At 33.2% G+C, this 19,381-nt stretch overlaps 1 protein-coding gene across 7 annotated transcripts in view; it reads left to right on the top strand.

The window, feature by feature from the left end:
* ADGRL3 (adhesion G protein-coupled receptor L3) overlaps window positions 1–19,381 on the top strand; it is a 902,055-nt gene that overhangs the window by 839,390 nt on the left and 43,284 nt on the right. For 4 of the 7 annotated variants that reach the window (XM_031935344.1, XM_031935342.1, XM_031935341.1 and 1 more), the window contains one exon: window positions 15,885–16,053. In XM_031935344.1, the coding sequence (XP_031791204.1) occupies window positions 15,885–16,053 (169 nt within the window). Of the gene's footprint in view, window positions 1–13,274; window positions 13,302–15,884; window positions 16,054–19,381 lie in introns of all 7 variants that reach the window. The other 3 variants (XM_026447685.2, XM_026447686.2, XM_026447684.2) reach the window with 1 other exon arrangement.

The raw sequence follows: 19,381 nt of genomic DNA, 5'->3' as shown, positions 1-19,381 counted from the left end.
TCTTTCTTTCTTTCTTTCTTTCTTTCTTTCTTCTTTCTCTTTCTTTCCCTTCCTTCCTTTCTTTCTTTCTTTTCTTTCTTTCTTTCTCCTTCCTTCCTTCTCTCTTTCTCTTTCTCTCTTTCTCTCTCTCTTTTCTCTCTTTCTTTCCCTCTCTCTTTCTTTCTCTTTCTCTCTTTCTTTCTTTCTCTTTCTCTCTCTTTTCTTTCTTTCTTTCTCTTTCTCTCTCTCTTTTCTTTCTTTCTTTCTTTCCTTCCTTCCTTCCTTCCTTCCTTCCTTCCTTCCTTCCTTCCTTCCTTCCTTCCTTCTTTCTTTCTTTCTTGTCTTGCTCTCTCACCAGGCTGCAGTGCAGTGACATGATCTCGGCTCACTGCAACCTCTGCCTCTCAGATTCAAGCGATTCTCCTGCCTCAGCCTCCCAAGTAGCTGGGACTACAGGTGCATGCCACCATGCCCAGCTAATTTTTGTGTTTTTAGTATAGATGAAGTTTCACCATGTTGACCAGGATGGTCTTCATCTCTTGACCTCATGATCTGCCCCCTCAGCCTCCCAAAGTGCTGGGATTACAGGCATATGCCACCGCGCCCGGCCTTTTATTTTCTATTCTATATTTTGTTTGTCTCACAGTTTTACAATTCATGTTACAATCTTTAATCTCTTTGAAGGACATTTTCCGTTTCTTTATGTAATAAGCTAAGTTTCCAACACCATTTGCTAAATAATCCATCCTTTTTCTGAACATTGTGCTACCACACTATCCTACATTAAATCTGTTTCTGTGCTTTCTCTTCTGTTCCATGGACATACTTTGTGTTTTTCTATCATTACTACATCATTACTAGAACTTGCTTAATATCTGGTAGGGCGAGTCCTCCCCTTTTGAGCATCTCTTGCAAAACTGTTTTAGTTCCTCAGAATTTTTTTTTCCTTCTAAATTTCAGAATCTGTTGTTACAATTTCAATATTTTCAATTCGAATTACATTAAATATATGGATTATGTTGTAAGGACTGGTATCTTTATGAGGTTAAGTCATACCATTCATACACATGTCTATCTCTTATTGAGGCCTTCCGTTATATCCTTTTATAGGTTTTTAAGATTTTTCTCCATTAATGTCCATTCATTCTTTGCTGTGTTGATTTCTGTACAGATTCTTTTTGTTTTGTTGCTATTAGGTATGATACCTAATTTCCGTTTTTTTTGCTTTATTATTGCCAAATAAAATGATATTGATTTTTGCATGTTGATCTTATATCTGACAAACTTATTGAACGTTATTAAATAGTTACAACACCTTTTCTGTTCACTCATTTGAATTTTCTATGGAGATTATCATGTCATATTTAAATAATAAGTTAAAAATTATCCCTATACTTCTCAGCTTTATACTAGTTATTTATTTATTTTGGTATTTGATTTGGATTGTAATTGAGCAGGTCCCAGGATAACCTACATCCTTGCTTGGGTCCTGAGGTTTAAAAATACACATTTTGAAGTTTCCCCATTAAATATAATATTTGCTATGGATTAAAAAAAAGAATGATTCCACCAAGTTAAGGAAACTACTATATACTAGTTTTCTAAATTGTTTTGTATTTTCTTGAAAAATACAAAAGTTCATCAAATATATATTTTTTAAATTTTATTGGGCGTTTGTTGTTTTTTTTTTTTTGAGACTGTCTATTAGACTATGAAGTAAGTGACATGATGGATTGATTTAACTCTTTTTACTGTCTGGAATAAATCTTAATTGATTATGATGTTTATGCACCATTACATTTTGTTATTGAATAGCTTATTTAAGGCTTTTAACTAAGTTCTGAAGTAAAATGTTAGTATAATGTATTTTTTGTTCTGTGGTAAGGATATTTTTTGTCCTGGTAAAGACAGTTTAAGAGGACAAAAAATACATTCTTGAAAGAATGGAAAGGAGGACGGAAGCAGGCCTTCCACCCACTGGCTGTGCTGGAGAAGAAAGCATGGTTCCTTTCTTAAAGTAATCGTCCATGTTTTCTCTAAGTAACCCTTTTTTGAGCATTTAATGTGGACATACTAAAAGTAGAACTTTGTTTTTGTTGTTGTCGTTGTTTTGAGATGGAGACTCACTCTGTCGCCCAGGCTGGAGTACAGCACTTAAGATCAAATTCAAGAGAATGTAGATTCCTGAAAAATTTCACTGTTTGCAAATTGAGCAGTGCTGCAACATGTACTGCATGGATGTCATAAAATATAACTAGTTATGGATAACACACTTTAACTTGGTAGGTGCTAGATACCAAGAGGCATCCCAAAGGCCAGCAGGTGCTTCCTTGGCTCCCTGTGATGGAGCATAGGCATATTAAAAGCAGAGGAAAAGACAGAGCTCTCAGGAGTTTTGTGTTGTGTTCTTACAAGAGTTTGCAGAGCAGTAGGCATTTCAGGATAACAGATATTTATTGAGTAAATCAATTAGGGGACTGAGGGTGTCAGGAGAGGAGTCTCTGATATAAGACTCCTGGTTACCAGAAGAGACTCAGTTTCACTGCAGTAGATACAGATTTAGAGGGGAAAAGACCAAGAGCTTTTCAGCACTGCAGTGGTGATTGCACTCACTCAATTATCAATGAAGGGCTGTGCAAGACAAGACCTAGGAATGACCAGGTATTTTGTTGGCATAGATGTCAGGAAAAGGCAGAATACTGGCAGGAAATGAGAGAGAGAACAGTATACTTTCTTGAGTGTGAAAGTGCCAGACAAGTAGGACCCCAGCTGGGATTGGTGTAGGAAGGACAGAATGCTGACTGGTGTGGCCTCACTGCCCCAGCTTTCCTTTAGAGGAAGGCCTGTCCTGCTGGAACTGGGGCTGAGGGAGGCTGTCTGTGGATGCAGAAGACTTGGAAGAGTTCAGACACTGGGGGCGGTAGGTATGGTATTTGTAAACAGAAGGTGGCTGATGTAAGCCAAAAGGAGATATCATCCTGACATACTCTATGAAAGGGAAGATGTGCCTCATGTGTGTGATGCAGCTGGGGTATGGAAACACTGAGGAGAAGAAGATGAAGGAATTTGCATAGCAGTGGGGATATGTACAATTTAACACCTGGACTCATCAGGGGAACAGGAAAGTGATTCTGTAACCAACATTAACATTACTTTGGATTTGTAATCAAAATAGTTCTATTATTTATCTCTGACTATTCACAGATAATTATAAATTCTGGTTTTATAAGCCCAAGCCATTTTACATTTCCTTTTCTAAATTTGAACTTTCAAATCCTTTATATACATATAAAGAGTTTTTCTTTTTTCATTTAGGCTTAACCTAGATTAGAAGAAGAATTATTTGTTGAGTTTTAGGTAGAACTTATTTGCAAAGTGGTGTGGGGCTTGAGGCTTTCTTAGTGACAGTAGCAAATGGATAATTTTCATGTAGTCATATGCATATATACATTTTATTAGTTATTGGTATCTAACTTTATTATCATCAGAGAGTAAATTCCAATTAATGTTAATTCTTAGTACATTTTTGAAGTTGCCATTTGGCTTAGAATATGTTTGATTTAATTTTTTTAAATTTTGTGACTTGTAGCTTTTTATGTATTTATAAAATTTGATTTATTATTTTGTTTAATTATTCCATAATATTTATTAATGTTTTTCTCATTGACATCTTTTTAAGAAGATTATCTTTCAATTTCTTTTAACAATTTGAATTAGGAATAATTATATCTCACTGGACTTCTGTGTTAAAAGCAGAATTGAGATAGAACTCTTAAGTAATTAATCAGGTCTGCTCACTGACAAAGTAATAGCTCTTGTGCAGTAGATGTGGAGTGTGATTTTTTCAAAATCTTTACAAGAAAAATTACAATGGACATTCACTGTTCCATATAAATGATAAATTCAATGATTCAGAGTATACTTCAAAAGCTTTTACTAATTTGTAACCTTTTAAGGACCATCGAATATTCTTTTCTTGAGTCCACTCAACTCTAAAAAGATCCCAGTGAGATTATCTTATTGATTGTGGAGGTGAGAAAACTGAGGCTTATAAATAGGATAAGATACTTCCAAAATTAAATAAACCTTGCCTGCTTCCAACTGTGTTGCAGTGCCTTCAATGGTTCCATTTGCTGGAATCTTTAGTTAGTACAGATGTATTTGAAATTCTCAGTTGTGCTTTCCTTGTGTTTTAGTTATTCTCCCAAGCAGTTTATAATCCGTTGTTTATTCAATGAATGTTTCTGTTGGAAGTTGGTGAAAAGAGAGGTGAAAATACAGTATGAGAAAGAATATAACAGAATTTCACCTAGTCAGAGCATGTTTGGCAAGGATTACAAAAGGTTATTAATTTCTTGACTTATTTTACTTAAATTAAAAGTTTGTATATTCTCTAAGTGGAAAAAATAAATCCTGAGAGTAGGTAATATAGTCCTTAAACTACTTCATCTCCTTACATTCCAATTACCATATTTTATCAGGCCCACAGTTACAGGTTCTAAGGAATTCATGAATTCTAAGGCTCAATGTAAGTGTAGAAAACACAGGACCTCCAAAAGTGAACCAGGAAGCATTGTAAATTTTAATCATAAATATCAATAAGTAAGATATGTCAACTTGCTAAAAATATTTTATGGATCTTGAAGTGTTACTGACTGAAGTAAGTTTCCATTGATTTCAAAATAAAAACTGTTGGAAATAAATATAAATGTGTATATGTAGGTATCTTCTCATTTATTTCATTTTTCCTATTCAAATTTCAAAGTTTAGAAAAGTCATAAGAAAAAAACATTAAACAATCTAATTCTGGAACTTAAATCTCTGATTGAATCTTCAGGAACATTTCACATGTGATGTTATGGCTTTTATTCTTTATAGTCAAATGATTGCACTTAGCAGAACATTGCCATTGTATAATGGACTTTTCAACACTAAGGATATAATATATTCATGAATTAGAGTTCTCATGTAAACCAAAGAACTGTGGTTATCTCTTTTAATGTTCATTAGGAATTTTGGAAATACTTCTATTTCAACTCAGAATATGAAAATGAATAGCATTTACTAAATTTAAACTAATAATCTAAAAGAAAATGCTACTTTATATAAACTGAGGCCCTTTAAATGTATGTATTGAAGATCAATTTAGAAAGAGGCAGTGACTCCCTCATCTTCTTTGTATTTACACTTAATATATAATTTCCAAAATACTTAATAAAAAAACCTAATATAGAATCGTGTATGTATTTTTTCCTACAACCCCTTTATTGAGGTCAGAAGGTCCATACACAACAGCAGTTACAATAGCAAGTATTTGTATAGTACTTTTGCACATAAAAATTTTGTATGTTTGCATAGTTTTTTGTAATAAATAAAACTACCAAGACCTTTTATTTGATACGCACAATGGTCCTATGAAGGAACTTCAGTGTCTATCCCCATTTCACAGAAGAGGGCTATGAGGCGCGATTAGTGAAATATTGCAGAATTATTAAAATGCTTGGCTGTCATTCAAATTCAGACAGGTTGGTTTGCACATCCATGTTTTCAGTCACCGGCATACAGCTTTTCATACTTTAATATTAATTAATAATCATAGAATGATATTATTATTTTATTCAAACATAAGACTCAAAAATTGTATACAGGCATACCTCATTTTATTGTGCTTCTCTTTTTGGTAATAATACTTCCCAGACATTGCATTTTTTACAAATTGAAAGTTTGTAGCAACTCTATTTCAAGCAAGTCCATCAGTGCCATTTTCCCAACAGCATGTGCTTACCTCATGGATCTATTTCACGTTTTGATAACTCTCACAATATATCAAAACTTTTTCATTATTATTATATCTTTTAGGGTTATCTATGGTTACTGATCTTTGATGTTACTATTGCAATTATTTTAGGGCACCATGAACCACACCCATATAAGACAGCAAACTTAGTCAATAAATGTGTGTGTTCTGACTGTTCCACCAACTAGCCATTCTTCTCTCTCTCTCCCTTTCCTCTCCTTGGATTCCCCTCTTCCCTGAGACACAAAAATATTGAAATTAGGCCAATTAATAACCCTACAAAGGCTTATAAGAGTTCAAGTGAAAGGAAGTGTCTCTCACTTTAAATCAAAAGCTAGAAACTGTTAAGCTTAGTGAGAAAGGCATGTCGAAAGCTGAGACAGGCTGAAAGCTAATCCTCTTATACCAGTTAGCTAAATTGTGAATGCAAAAGTTCTTAAAGGAAATTAAAAGTACTCATGTAGTGAACACATGAATAATAAGAAAGCAAAACAGCCTTATTGCTGAGAAAGTTTTAGTGGTCTTGTTAGAAGATCAAACCAGTGTCAACAATCTCTAAAGCCAAAGCCTAATCCAGAGCAAGGCCCTAATTCTCTTCAGTTCTGTGAAGTGAGAAAGCTGTAGAAGAAAAGTTTTTTTGAAGGTAGCAGAGGCTGGTTCATGAGATTTAAGGAAAGAAGCTAGCTCCATAACATGGGTCTGCAAGGTGAAGCAGCGAGTGCTGATGTAGAAGTTGCAGCAAATTATCCAGAAGATAGAGCTAAGATCATTGATGAAGGCAGCTACACTAAACAACAGATTTTCCGGAGCCGGGCGCGGTGGCTCAAGCCTGTAATCCCAGCACTTTGGGAGGCCCAGACGGGCGGATCACGAGGTCAGGAGATCGAGACCATCCTGGCTAACACGGTGAAACCCCGTCTCTACTAAAACATACAAAAAACTAGCCGGGCGAAGAGGCGGGCGCCTGTAGTCCCAGCTACTCCGGAGGCTGAGGCAGGAGAATGGCATAAACCCGGGAGGTGGAGCTTGCGGTGAGCTGAGATCCAGGCACTGCACTCCAGCCCGGGCGACAGAGCAAGACTCCGCCTCAAAAAAAAAAAAAAAAAAAACAGATTTTCCATGTAGGCAAAACAGCCTTCTATTGGATCAAGATGCCATCTGGAACTTTATTAGCTAGAGAGAAGAAGTCAATGTCTGGCTTCAAGGTTTCTAATCTTCAAATAATAGACTGACTCTCTTGTTAGGAGCTAATGCAGCTGGTGAATGTAAATTGAAGCCAGTGCTTACTTATCATTCTGAAAATCCCTAAGAATTATATTACATCTACCCTGCCTGTGCTCTATAAATGGAACAACAAAGCCTGGATGAAAGGCACACCTGTTTACAGTACGGTTTATTGAATACTTTAAGCCCACTGTTGAGACCTACTGCTCAGAAAAAAAAAAAAAAAAAAAAAAAAATCTTTCAAAATATTACTGCTCCCTGACAAGGCACCTTGTCACCCAAGAGCTCTGATAGAGATATACAAGGAGATTAATATTTTTTATCTGCTAACACAACATCCATTCTGCAGCCCATGGATCAATGAGTAATTTCTACTTTAAAGTCTTATTACTCAAGAAATAAGTTTTTTAAGGCTCTAGTTGCCATAGATAATGCTCCCTCTGATGAATCTGGACAAAATAAATTGAAAACCTTCTGAGAAGTATTCACTATTCTAGATGCCATTAAGAACATTTGTGATTTATGGGAGGAGTAAAAATGTTAACTTCAATAGAATTTTGGAAGAATTTGAGTCCAACCCTTATGGATGAATGAGGAGTTCAAGACTTTAGTGGAGGAAATGACTGCAGATGTCGTGGAAATAGCAAGATAACTAGAATTAGAAGTGGATCCTGAAGATGTGACTAAATTTCTGCAATCTCATCATCAAATTTTAATTATGTGAAGAGTTGCTTCTTACAGGGTTGAGCAAAGAAAGTTGTTTCTTGAGACAGAATCTACTCCTGGTAAAGATGCTATGCATATTGTTGAAATGACAAGAAAGGATTTAGAATATTACATATTTAGTTGATAAAGCAGCAACAAGGTTTGAGAGGATTGACTCCAATTTTGAAAGAAGTTCTATTGTGAGTAAAATGCTATCAAACAGCATGACATACTACAGAGAAATCTTTCATGAAAGGAAGAGTGAATTGATGTGGCAAACTTCACTATGGTCTTATTTTAAGAAATTTCCATAGCTCCCATAACCCTTAGCAACTCATCATCCAGCAGTTTTAACATCCAGGCAAGACTCTCCATCAGCAAAAATATTAGAACTCGCTGAAGCCTCAGATTTGGTAACTTTTTTTTAACAATAAAATATTTTTAAATTAGGGTACATATAGTGTTTTACTCTATTTAATGCTTAATAGACTACAATATAATGTGAACATAACTTTTATAATCACTGGAAAATCCCCAAATTTGTGACTCACTTTATTGTGATGGTCTGGAACTGAGCTGCATTATCTCTGAGGTATGCCCATATCTTATTTGTATGCAACCTACCAATTCATTTTTGTAAATCTGATAGACAGGGATACTAAATTCTTATAAGCATTTAATTATATAAACGAAGTACAATTTAATACTTCATTATTCATTCTCCTTGTTGATACCCTTCTCTCACATATAAATTAATTCTTTGATAGTATTAATATGTTGAGTTAAAGAAACTTATATAACATTGAGTTGTAGAGGAAACATAATTTGTATAGCATTGAGTTGTAGAGAAAGCAAAATTTTGTCTGACATTGATTTGATATTTATTGGTCTTAATTTATTATACTCAGTTTTTCCTAATTTCAGACTTACCTGATTCATAAGCAGCACACAATCTATTATTTAAAGTTTAATATTGGTGTTTTACTTTCAAATTTGCAACATTGTTATGAGATCCTTGAGTCATAGGGATAAAGTGTTTATTATATATTCTAAAATGTTTGTGATGTATTCTAAACCATTTATTTCATTTATTTGGTTCATTTCATTTTCGTAATAAATTTCCTATGAACAAAACATAGGAATATAGCTTTTGGTAGGAATACTTAAATGGTAATAAAATGCGTAGTTGAAATATAATAATCTCTGTCATTTATAATTTTTATATGTATGTGACTTTCATGTTTTTGAAGAATTTTTAATATCTTTAATGCTTATTTATTATATGGCCATAGATAAAAATTGTTAATATTTTACTCAGAACCATTGAATTAAATTCTGAATGCCAGACTGGGCATGGTAGCTCATGCCTGTAATCCTAGCAATTTGGGAGGCCAAGGCGGCAAATCACAAGGTCAGGAGTTTGAGACCAGTCTGTCTAACATAGTGAAACCCTGTGTCTACTAAAAATACAAAAAAATTAGCCTGGTGTGGTGCTATGCACCTGTATTCCCAGCTACTCAGGAGGCTGAGGCAGGAGAATTGTGTGAACCCGGGAGGCGGAGGTTGTAGTGAGCCGAGATTGCACCATTGCACTTTAGCCCAGGAGACTGTATGAGACTCTGTCTCAAAAAAAAAAAAAAATCTGACTGCCTTTTCCTTTCATTCTTCCTATAGTGATGAACAAAGAACAAATATAATAATATAATTTCAGGATGGTATAGTCCCATCAACATAAGGTACATTTGGAAGAAATATTAAGCTGTCAAGATTTGTATCATAAGTATAACCATTTGAGCATTTTTAATGTAATAGAATAAAAGATGAAATGTTTAGATTTTTTTTCTGATCATCAATCTAGCTATGCTATCTTAAATATCCTTAAACTACTGGGTAGCAGATCACTTACTGCTATTTTAGATATACATTATAATGTTGACAATCTATTCGTGTTATTATATGTCTGACCAACTTAGAACTTTAATAACATACCCACGTAAAACATTCTTCCTTCACTGCCCGCTAAGATTTGTGGCTATGGGATTAGTATAATAAAAGATGTTTCTTCTTCCTACTATTTAATATATTCCTCCGTGAATACTACATTCCTAAAATGGCCTTATTTGTCACCTTGCATTTATAAGGACTTGGAGCACCTGGGCTTGTAGTATGCCAAAGCAGTATCTCTTAGATCACTTCTAAGTAAAGCTTATGAAAGTTCTTTATCTCAGGTTACTGCTGGCTCGTTTTAGAATATGGGCAACTGAATCTTCTTATTCCTCAGTTTGGAAGCCTCATTTTTGATTGAGGAAAAGCCCACTCAACATACAGATCCATTAGTATATATTACCGTTTTTTTTTTTCTATGAGGAATAGTTCGATCTTGAAAAATCTGTAAGTCACTACTTATAAATGATAAGGTAACCTGTAAGATCCTTTTAACATCTGCTAAGAACGTATTAGGCCTTTGCATCCACATTTTTACAAAATTCTTAAATATACTCCAGTAAAATTGTTATAGTCATACAACCTGTAATGGTATTTTGTTTAAATGGATTATCATTGGTAAAACATAGTAAAAATTATTCAGCTATAGAAACTAGTTCTGGGGATCTGCTTTTTCAAATTAAAAAAAAAAAAATAGACAGCATGATGACATTACCATCAATTTAATTTGGATTTGGTGGAGAGAAACTATAAAACTAGATCATCTAGACCAGTAGAATGTTTGACAAAAATTATGGAGGGTACTGACATATTGTAGGTTATCTTTAGTGATCTTTAGATTTTAAATCATTGAATATTATTATCTCATTTTTGTGATAAAATAAGTGCTTTGTTAATTATTGCACAAATCAAGTCACTGCAAAAAAAATTCTAAAATATTGTGCCTTAAACTCTGCTTTATGAGAGTCTAGTAGTAGGTAGTCTAAACCTAATATTTCAGCTCCTTATAAATAAACAACTTCCATTTTGATGCCTTAGGCTCTGCATCACTTTCTCCTAGTAAAAGGACAGCAGCAAATGGTAAAGAGGAGACCCATTCCCATCCTTGAATTGACAAGACCCAGAAATGTCATAATTCACTTGTGACCACATCCCTGTGAACACTGCTTCTACACATAACTATAGCAAGCTGTAAGTGAAGCTGGAGTTGCTGCTGTCTTTGTTATTAAATGGAGCAACTGAATGGTCCCCACCAATTGATAAAAACTGCCGAATTGCACCCTGAAATCTCTACTTTTTCATATTTCATATTAAAAGCAAAACATATGCAGCCTCACCAGTTATATTGCAAACTTTGTATTTTAATTTTTAAAAACATTTTTATAGTACAGAGATAGAGAACAAAACACAGGGACAGGGGAAAGAAATGGGGAGATGTAGGTCAGAGGAAAACAAAGTAGCAGATATGTAAGATGTACAAGTCTAGAGACATGTACATGAGGGCTATAAGTAGTAAAATTGCATTGTGTATGGGATCCATGCTAAATGAGTAGATTTTGGCTGCCTTGCTACAAAAACAAACAAACAAAAAGTTGGTTAACTATGTGAGATGGTGGATACATTAATATGCTTCAATATAGTAACAGTTTTACTGTCTACATGTATCCCTTAGCATCATGCTGTGTATCCAAAATATACATAATGAAAGTTAGTTAAAATATACACAAAACTTAATCCATTTCCTGGAGCATTTTTGCATAGATCCCTATGTGTCAACCTCTGTAACTTTCTTTTCTTGACCTTGTACTATATGAATTAAGGTAGAATTATTCGAATCATGAACAGTACATCACAGAAGGAATATACTGATGCAATGGAAATGCATATAGTATAATAAATATCACATATTATGTTTTATAAATTTTTGATAGTAATGTAAGTACAGGATTTTTCTTTCTAGGCCTGTTTTACAGCTGTTAAATACCATCAATTCTTACAAATTCTTCTCTCTTTATCTTTCACACATCCATGGCATTATTTAAATATCTCTTGGATTTCCATTTCTTGGCTTAAAACTCTCTTTGAATGTCCTCGTCCAGTACTGACCAATAGAACTTTCAGTGATGATGGACATATCCATTATGGTAGCTACTATGTGAAGGTTTTGAGTACTTGTGTTGTGACTGATGTAACTGAGGAACTGAATTTTAAACTTAATTTCATTTAATGAACTTAAATGTAAATAGCCAGACATGACTAGTGATCACCCCCTTGGACGTACAGTTCTAGTCACTCTCCGCTCCGTTTACCAACTTATTTCAGCCACATCTATTTTACGGCATCATATTACTCTTGAAATATCCTTCAATAAATTTACTAACTCAACATGTATGTATTTGGGGTTTTATTCTCTGGGTGAGAAATTTTGTATTTTAGGTGTGATTTTATCCTAGCTTTGAGTAGTCTAATAATAATATACATATATAATATTTATTGAACACATTTTGTCTTAGACACGGTTCTGAGCATTTTATTCATAATAAATTGTTTCATTATCACAAGAAACTAGCATTATAATTATCACCATCTTATATATGTATAAAAGGACACAACCACAGGTTAATCAATTTTTGTCTAAGATCAAATAGGTAGCTAGTAAGTGGATGAGCTAGGATGTAAACCTCCGGCAAACTGGCTTCAAATACCATTCTTTACTATTTCATCATTCTGGAGAGTGAATTTTCATCAGTGATTCTCCTTATTCAAAATACATCACAGTTGGAGCCTTTCTAGCAGCTTTATTTGTGTATGCATAATATAGGAAACTATCTTGCCTCTGGCAAGAGAGAAGAGAAAGGAACAGTTTCTCTTCTTTCTTTTTCTTATCACAATTCTCTAAGCAAAAAGTATGTTTATAAAAATTGATCCAAAACATTCCTTATCTTCACTAATTGAGTATTAGTACCTTATTTTATCCAAATGATATTAAATAAATTAGTAAACGTAAGTGAAAATAAACAGATGCTGTATGTTTGTTCCTATTACTACAAAAGATTATTCAGGTTTATCTTACTCAGAACACAAACAGAAAGAGTTATAAAGTACTCAAGATAGATTATTTTCTAAAGGCTATAACGTTAAGATTTAACTCAGGTCAATCATCTCCAAGTTAAAATTACTTAGAAGCGTACTGTCCATAATTAAGTAATCTTACCTACTAATAATACGGAATAGGAATACCTTTAGGTGACATGAAATCTGTCATTTTAAGCATGCCCCCAAGCCTTTTCAAGATTGCTCATAAAATTTCTCATTCTCTAGAGAAATGTGATCTCTAAGAAATAAATGTCTCTTTCAAGTCACAAGTAATATGAGCACATGAAAAAAAAGGAATTTTGAGTCTTAGAAGGGATATTGCAGTATTATAAAATTGCTTTTATTTCTTGTTATTTAAGTTCTCATGGTCATTTTAGGATTTACCTTCTAGATATAAAGGATTATGATTTCCTTTAGGGAGGTGGGGGACAGAAGCCTTTGGGGACCAGGAGAATATTTTTCATATGAAATTCTTTGTCATAAAATGCTAATGTTGGTGTTCTTGTCTTTATGTCTATGCATTCTTTAGCTATGAGGATAACAGACCCTTCATCAAGTAAGAATGACCTGAATGGCTGATAAATTCCATTTATCAGTGTGGCCCCATGAACCAGCTGTCAGATCAGTACTGAAAAATCATTAGAGCTTCTGTCATTCACTTTGAGGCAGAAGAGCAAACTGTGCAGGAAAATAATCTGGCATACAACTTACATGCAGAATAAATATGCTGCAGGTGTATTGCCAAAAAAAAAATTCTGCTTCACCTCTGTTAATTGGATATCACCTGAATCCAGTGCCACAGCAATAGCAATTTCCTGTGGTACAGACTTGTTTCTCTTTTAATAGCTTCCCTCTCATTGTGATGTGTTCCTCTGTACCACATACGTCCGCTTTTCTGTTGTTTGTTTGGGCATCATTCATCTAAAATTATTCTGTCATTTACTGGTATATCTTCAAAATGATCTTACGGGTATAAAACTACCCAACTGCAATTGATATTAATGAATTGCTACACTAAATATAAATAAAGAAAAAATTGCCTTCTTCAAAATTAATTTTTACATATGCAAAATTATCCCTTTCAAGTTTGACACCTGTCACTTGATTAATGATCTAATCTGTATGAATATATTTCAGTTTCTGAAATAAAGCTACAAGTCTGTACTAATCTAATAAATGTGAACATAAATGTTAACATTTGGACATTTTTCCCATGTATATTTTAAAATTACAAGTCCTGCAAGAATAAACTAAGATTGGTAACCTATGGGCAATCTTGCTGTAGACTTTCAGTTTGTTCTTCTGGTGAAGAGTCCTTTGTTTTCATTTTTCTACAGTGCCATTTCACTTCTTCATGCTTTTGCTTCCTTCCTTTCTTTCTTTCTTTTTTTTTTTTTTTTTTTTTTTTTAAGAAATCGGGGCTCATTGCAGTTTTCTACAACTTAACCCTTGGGCCCATCATGTGTTTTCCAGGGGTTAATACCTGACTTCAGTATTTGATCCCATTATTTTGCTTCTAAATCTAAATAGCAATATTGCCTTGATTTAATGGCAATTCTTATTTTTTCTTTTTCGAACATCCATAAGAAGCTGAGAGCTTTCCCTTGAAAGTTAGTATACTTCTGAATCCCGCTGTAGAATAAAATATTAACACCTAAAATGTTTTCTAAATCATATAAGGAAACATGTAACATGTAATAGCAAAACTCCCTTAGAGATTCTTTATTCAAGAATGTTGATGTTTTCAGTTAAACATGTTAAATTTAGTGGGCATTTAAACATGAAATATAGTGACTGATACTTATGGGAGAAAGATAGTGAATATTTATAATTAATTTTAATAAGACTTTAATAATTAACTACTTTGGAACCATATCTTTCTTAAGATGCAGTTCTCTGTAAAAAACAAATTGAAGTTTCAGATTATCATAAACATATATGATCTTTCCCCTTCATTTTACAAAGTTTCCATCCCTGTAAATATATCTTCCAGAGACATTATAGTGGAGGATAATAATCTGCTGAAAAGAAATATGAATTTACTCTTTTCAAGGAAGATGTGCTGGGAATAAAGAGGTTGGGCTTTTTAGTGTATAGAGATCTCTACTGATTTGGTCCTGTTCTCCCATATACTTAGGAGTTGAGAAGGATTTCATTTCAATTATGAGTCCCACCTGTTGCAAGAATTCATTTTATCTTGATATTCAATACATAACTTAACCACAAATATATGAACTTTGTTACCTGCTTATACTCTTGCAAATGACATCTTGGAGGAAACTAAGAGAATGGAATGGGAGTGAGAGCTTGTCTTTCCTTCTATACCACTCCGTTCATACCACTCCATCTTCATTCTCAGCTTCATCTTCTCCCTTGAGTTTACAGACACTTCAAAGAAATGAAGGTTCTCTGAGCCTTCAAAATTTTTTTCAGTGAATCTGCCAAATGACTGATTTCTAAAATCTACTACAGTGTAGCATAGAAGAGAGTGATCCAAAGGCTAAAGGAGAGTAGAAACAGAGTGTTTCCATTAGAGTGGAACTATTTTTTTCCATCTACTATCCCTCACTCTTAGTCTTTATAAATATAGGTTAGACAAGTAGGGCTCATTAAATTCATACATTAACTTCAAATCCATGTATTTCCTCCTAATATGAGTTATATTTTTGTCAGTAAACAATAAAATTTTTGTGGAAAAAGAGGAAATTTTGAAAAAAATGAGGTACAAATGTATCAGAAGAAGCACTAATAGAGGGAACTCAATCAAGCAAATGTTACCCCTGTGAGACCAGTGAAGACTAACATAGCTTTATAGCCTGCTTTCCTCTTGCCATTCACCATAATTACACCTCATGCCATTTGCATATGTGCTGCAAATACATGAATAATTTATGGTACAAATCTGCTTTTGCTTAAATGAATTTCTGTGTTCATAACATTTTCATTCATGTATATCTCCTCAAGCTTGAAAACTTGTAGTCTCATTAAAACCTTAAAGTACTTACACCACTTGTCTTACATTTTCTGTCAAAAAAAGTTACTGTAACATTTTTTTTTCAGTGTCGTATTGTTGATCTGATATGGTTGTTAATTAAAGACCAATTATTTAATAACCCCTAATTTTCTCTTCTCTCTACAGGTCATGGGTTATAGGTGCAATAGCTCTTCTCTGCCTATTAGGATTGACCTGGGCCTTTGGACTCATGTATATTAATGAAAGCACAGTCATCATGGCGTATCTCTTCACCATTTTCAATTCTCTACAGGGAATGTTTATATTTATTTTCCATTGTGTCCTACAGAAGAAGGTAAGCTAGAATTCTTTTTTTAAAATATAAATGGCGTACATTTCATGATAGCAAAGCAGCCATAACATCTTCTAATATATTATTATTGATATGTTTGTCTACAAGAAATGAAAATACTCATCTTTTATAATAGTAAAGCAAAACTAACACAAAATACAAGCACAATAGTTGGTGAGAGTGTCCAATAGTAAAAAACAATAAAAACACTTTCAGATTTAAAAAATTAACAAAAATTGTTTTCTTATAGATTTGACTTTATAGTCTTTAATATTCCCATTGATGGCCAATTGTAGTTGTGTATTAGGAAGTAATTATTTTCTAAAAATGTTGTGGAAGCATGAGACGCACACACACACACATATGGAAATATATCACAGTATAGGAAATATATATATGTGGGTTTGAATCTCTGTTCTTCTATTTAAAAACTTATGTGACTTTTGGCAAGTTAATTAACCTCCCCATGTCTCAGTTTACTCATGTGTGACGTGAAGGGGGTAAAAATAATTATAAAATATTCAAAGAGATGACTCTGAAAATGAGGTAGAACATTATGTCTTAAAATTTGTGGGGAAGAAACAATAAGATTTATAGTTTTTCTTTGGAAAACAAAGGAAATAAGAAGTAAAGATACCCTTTTCTAGGATTTTTAGTTTTAGAGACCAGTGGGACCAAAACAAGAAGTTGAAAAGAGTGTCCACTTGTCACAAAATGGACAAACATAAAACAAAACACTACTCTTTTTCAAATTTAGATGGTAGTGGATATCTAAAATGTGTTGACATGATTACAAATACAGAATAGAGTAGTAATGATGAGGCAGGCTTCTAAATGCATGTTACAGAAAAGAAAAGAGGTAACATTAGAATGGATGCTTTCTAATCTAATTGATTAGAATTCTCCTTAAAAAGAAGTTGTTTTAAAATAGATGAATCCTGCTGTAACAGGATGCTTTAGAAAAAATAAAAATAAAATAAAATAGATGAACCCTCCCAAATAATTAATATGTATACCTCCCAAATTACAGAAGCCTGACTCAACATATGTTTATGTTTTACTCATTGCCCAATGGATGGGGTTGCCCCATGAAGGGACATAGGCTGATGAAGATTCAAAAAACCTCACTCTATGATTTTGTAGTCCTCTTTGGTTTTGACATCCAACAGGAAGTCTGGGGGAGAGACAGATGATTTTTTACTAAAGATTTGAAAGTGGCTCACATGGCTTCTACTAATTTTTTTTTTTTTTTTTTAATCAGATAGGACTCTGTCGACGGTACCACCTAAACTGCAAGGGAGACAGAAAAACATAGTATAGCTTTTTTAGTCAGAAAGAGAAGAAATTGGGTATGGTGAATAGATGGCAGTCTGCCACACTTAATGTATTTAAAGAATAGGAGACATGTAAGTGGCGAGTGAGAATAGAGCTGGAAGGAAGAACGAGAATCAAGATGATACACTGAATTAAAGATAGGAGAAAATGTCAAGAAGAAGACAGTGGTTGGTATTCTAAAAGACTTCAGAGAAGTCAGAGACACTAAAACTTGGGAAAGATGTTTAGATTTGGATAGAAGAAAGCCATAGCCATAACTGATGCTCAAGAGAAATACATACAAAAAATGTGAGCAAAATCAGGAGATTAAGGGAAAATGTAGCATTTGCCCATGAAAAAAAGGGAATGTATTAGATCATTATAATCAGTCATAACATATTGAAGTATAGTAGATTTATTTGCCTGTCATCTTTATTTTGTACATTAGCTGGAAATTTGGACTAACATAGTTTTAAAATTTTATTTAATTTTTTTTTTACTAACTCATTAAGAAGTAATTTTTAAATTTTAAAGTTAATTTGGAAATTTTCTACAAGGCAGAAAAGAAATTTTTGTACTTTACACACAGATTGTTTTGCTTTGAGTATTTTTTATTAGCCAACACCTCTTTCTGTTTTCCCAATATTAATAAAAATGTTATTTTAGTGTTTCTTGTCTTAACATAAACATATCACTGGAATAAGTAAGAATTGCATTTGATACCCAGGTAGAGATTTTACATCTCACAACCCTAAAACAACTTTAGAGTTTTTAATATATTTAACATAAGTTAAATTTTAAAATATATATGTCATCAAGTTCAGTTTTGTGATTCATTAAAACGGAGTTACAGAAACTATGGCTCATGAGCCAAATTCATCCAGCTGCCTTTTATTTTTACAGCCAGGAAGCCAGGAATGGTTACTACATTTTCAATACATAAAGTTTAAAATAAGTATATACCATATCCTTAGTTTTGGCTCCTGACTCAAAAAGCTTAAAATATTGACTCTCTGGACCTTATAGAAAAACTTGCCAGGCCCTGATTTTGAAAGTTTATTTTCATGACTTACAATAACAAGTAATACATATTGTTCTTTCATCCATTCCATGCTTTGAATTTTAAAACTTTGGTTGCATTTGTATTTGGTGTCAAGAATATTGGCCAACATCAGAAAATACAGAAAACATAATTATTTTTGGTTTTTATTTTATATAAAAAAAAGTCATATACTTGTCTTTGAAATTGAAGAAATGGTTGGGAGGTGTTTTTTCTTTTAAGCCATCTGATTAAATTTCACTAATATGCCATCGCTGGTATAGTTGCTTATATATTTTGATTAGATAAATATGAAGTATTTCATATTTGAAAATTGTTGTCTTATTGAATTATTTGTCGATTGCTTCAACTTATTCGTAAAATTAAAATTTTTGAGTCATCAGTCTTTTTCTGAATATGCATTGTGTAAACAGTATTTCCACTGGCCACATTAAAGTGGTCACTTTTACTTTTGTCGTACATTCAAATATTTTATATATTCTCAGAGCTTCCATGATCATTTTATTTCTGATATGAGAAATATCAGAAATATTTTATTGGTAAGATACATTATCTTTCCTGTCTTCTATGTTCTAGAACAGCATCACACCAAAATAGAATATCATCTGACTAGGGTAACTAAGATGCAGTGCCATGTGAAATAGTAGATTAGAATATGCAAATGATTGAATAATCAAATAACTGTTTTATTGTAATCTAAAAAATGTTTCCTGGACATGGTCCATGTAATTTTTTTTCTTCTTTTGAAGACATATGCTTATCATTTCAAATCAAATCACAGCAAAATAAAGTCAGTATAATGATTCAGTAAGTAATGTAGCTAATGCGAGACTTGGCATCACCAAATATCTTGATTTTCTGGTTGTTTATATTATCAGTTCAGAACATTTAATCTTTGTTGGAAAATTCAGATAGTCCATGATGAATTATTGTGGCTTAAACAATATTGCTGATTTT

Source organism: Piliocolobus tephrosceles, chromosome 3 (genome assembly GCF_002776525.5).
Source record: "Piliocolobus tephrosceles isolate RC106 chromosome 3, ASM277652v3, whole genome shotgun sequence".
Taxonomy (NCBI): Eukaryota; Metazoa; Chordata; class Mammalia; order Primates; family Cercopithecidae; genus Piliocolobus; species Piliocolobus tephrosceles.
This window is presented reverse-complemented; position numbering and strand designations above follow the sequence as displayed.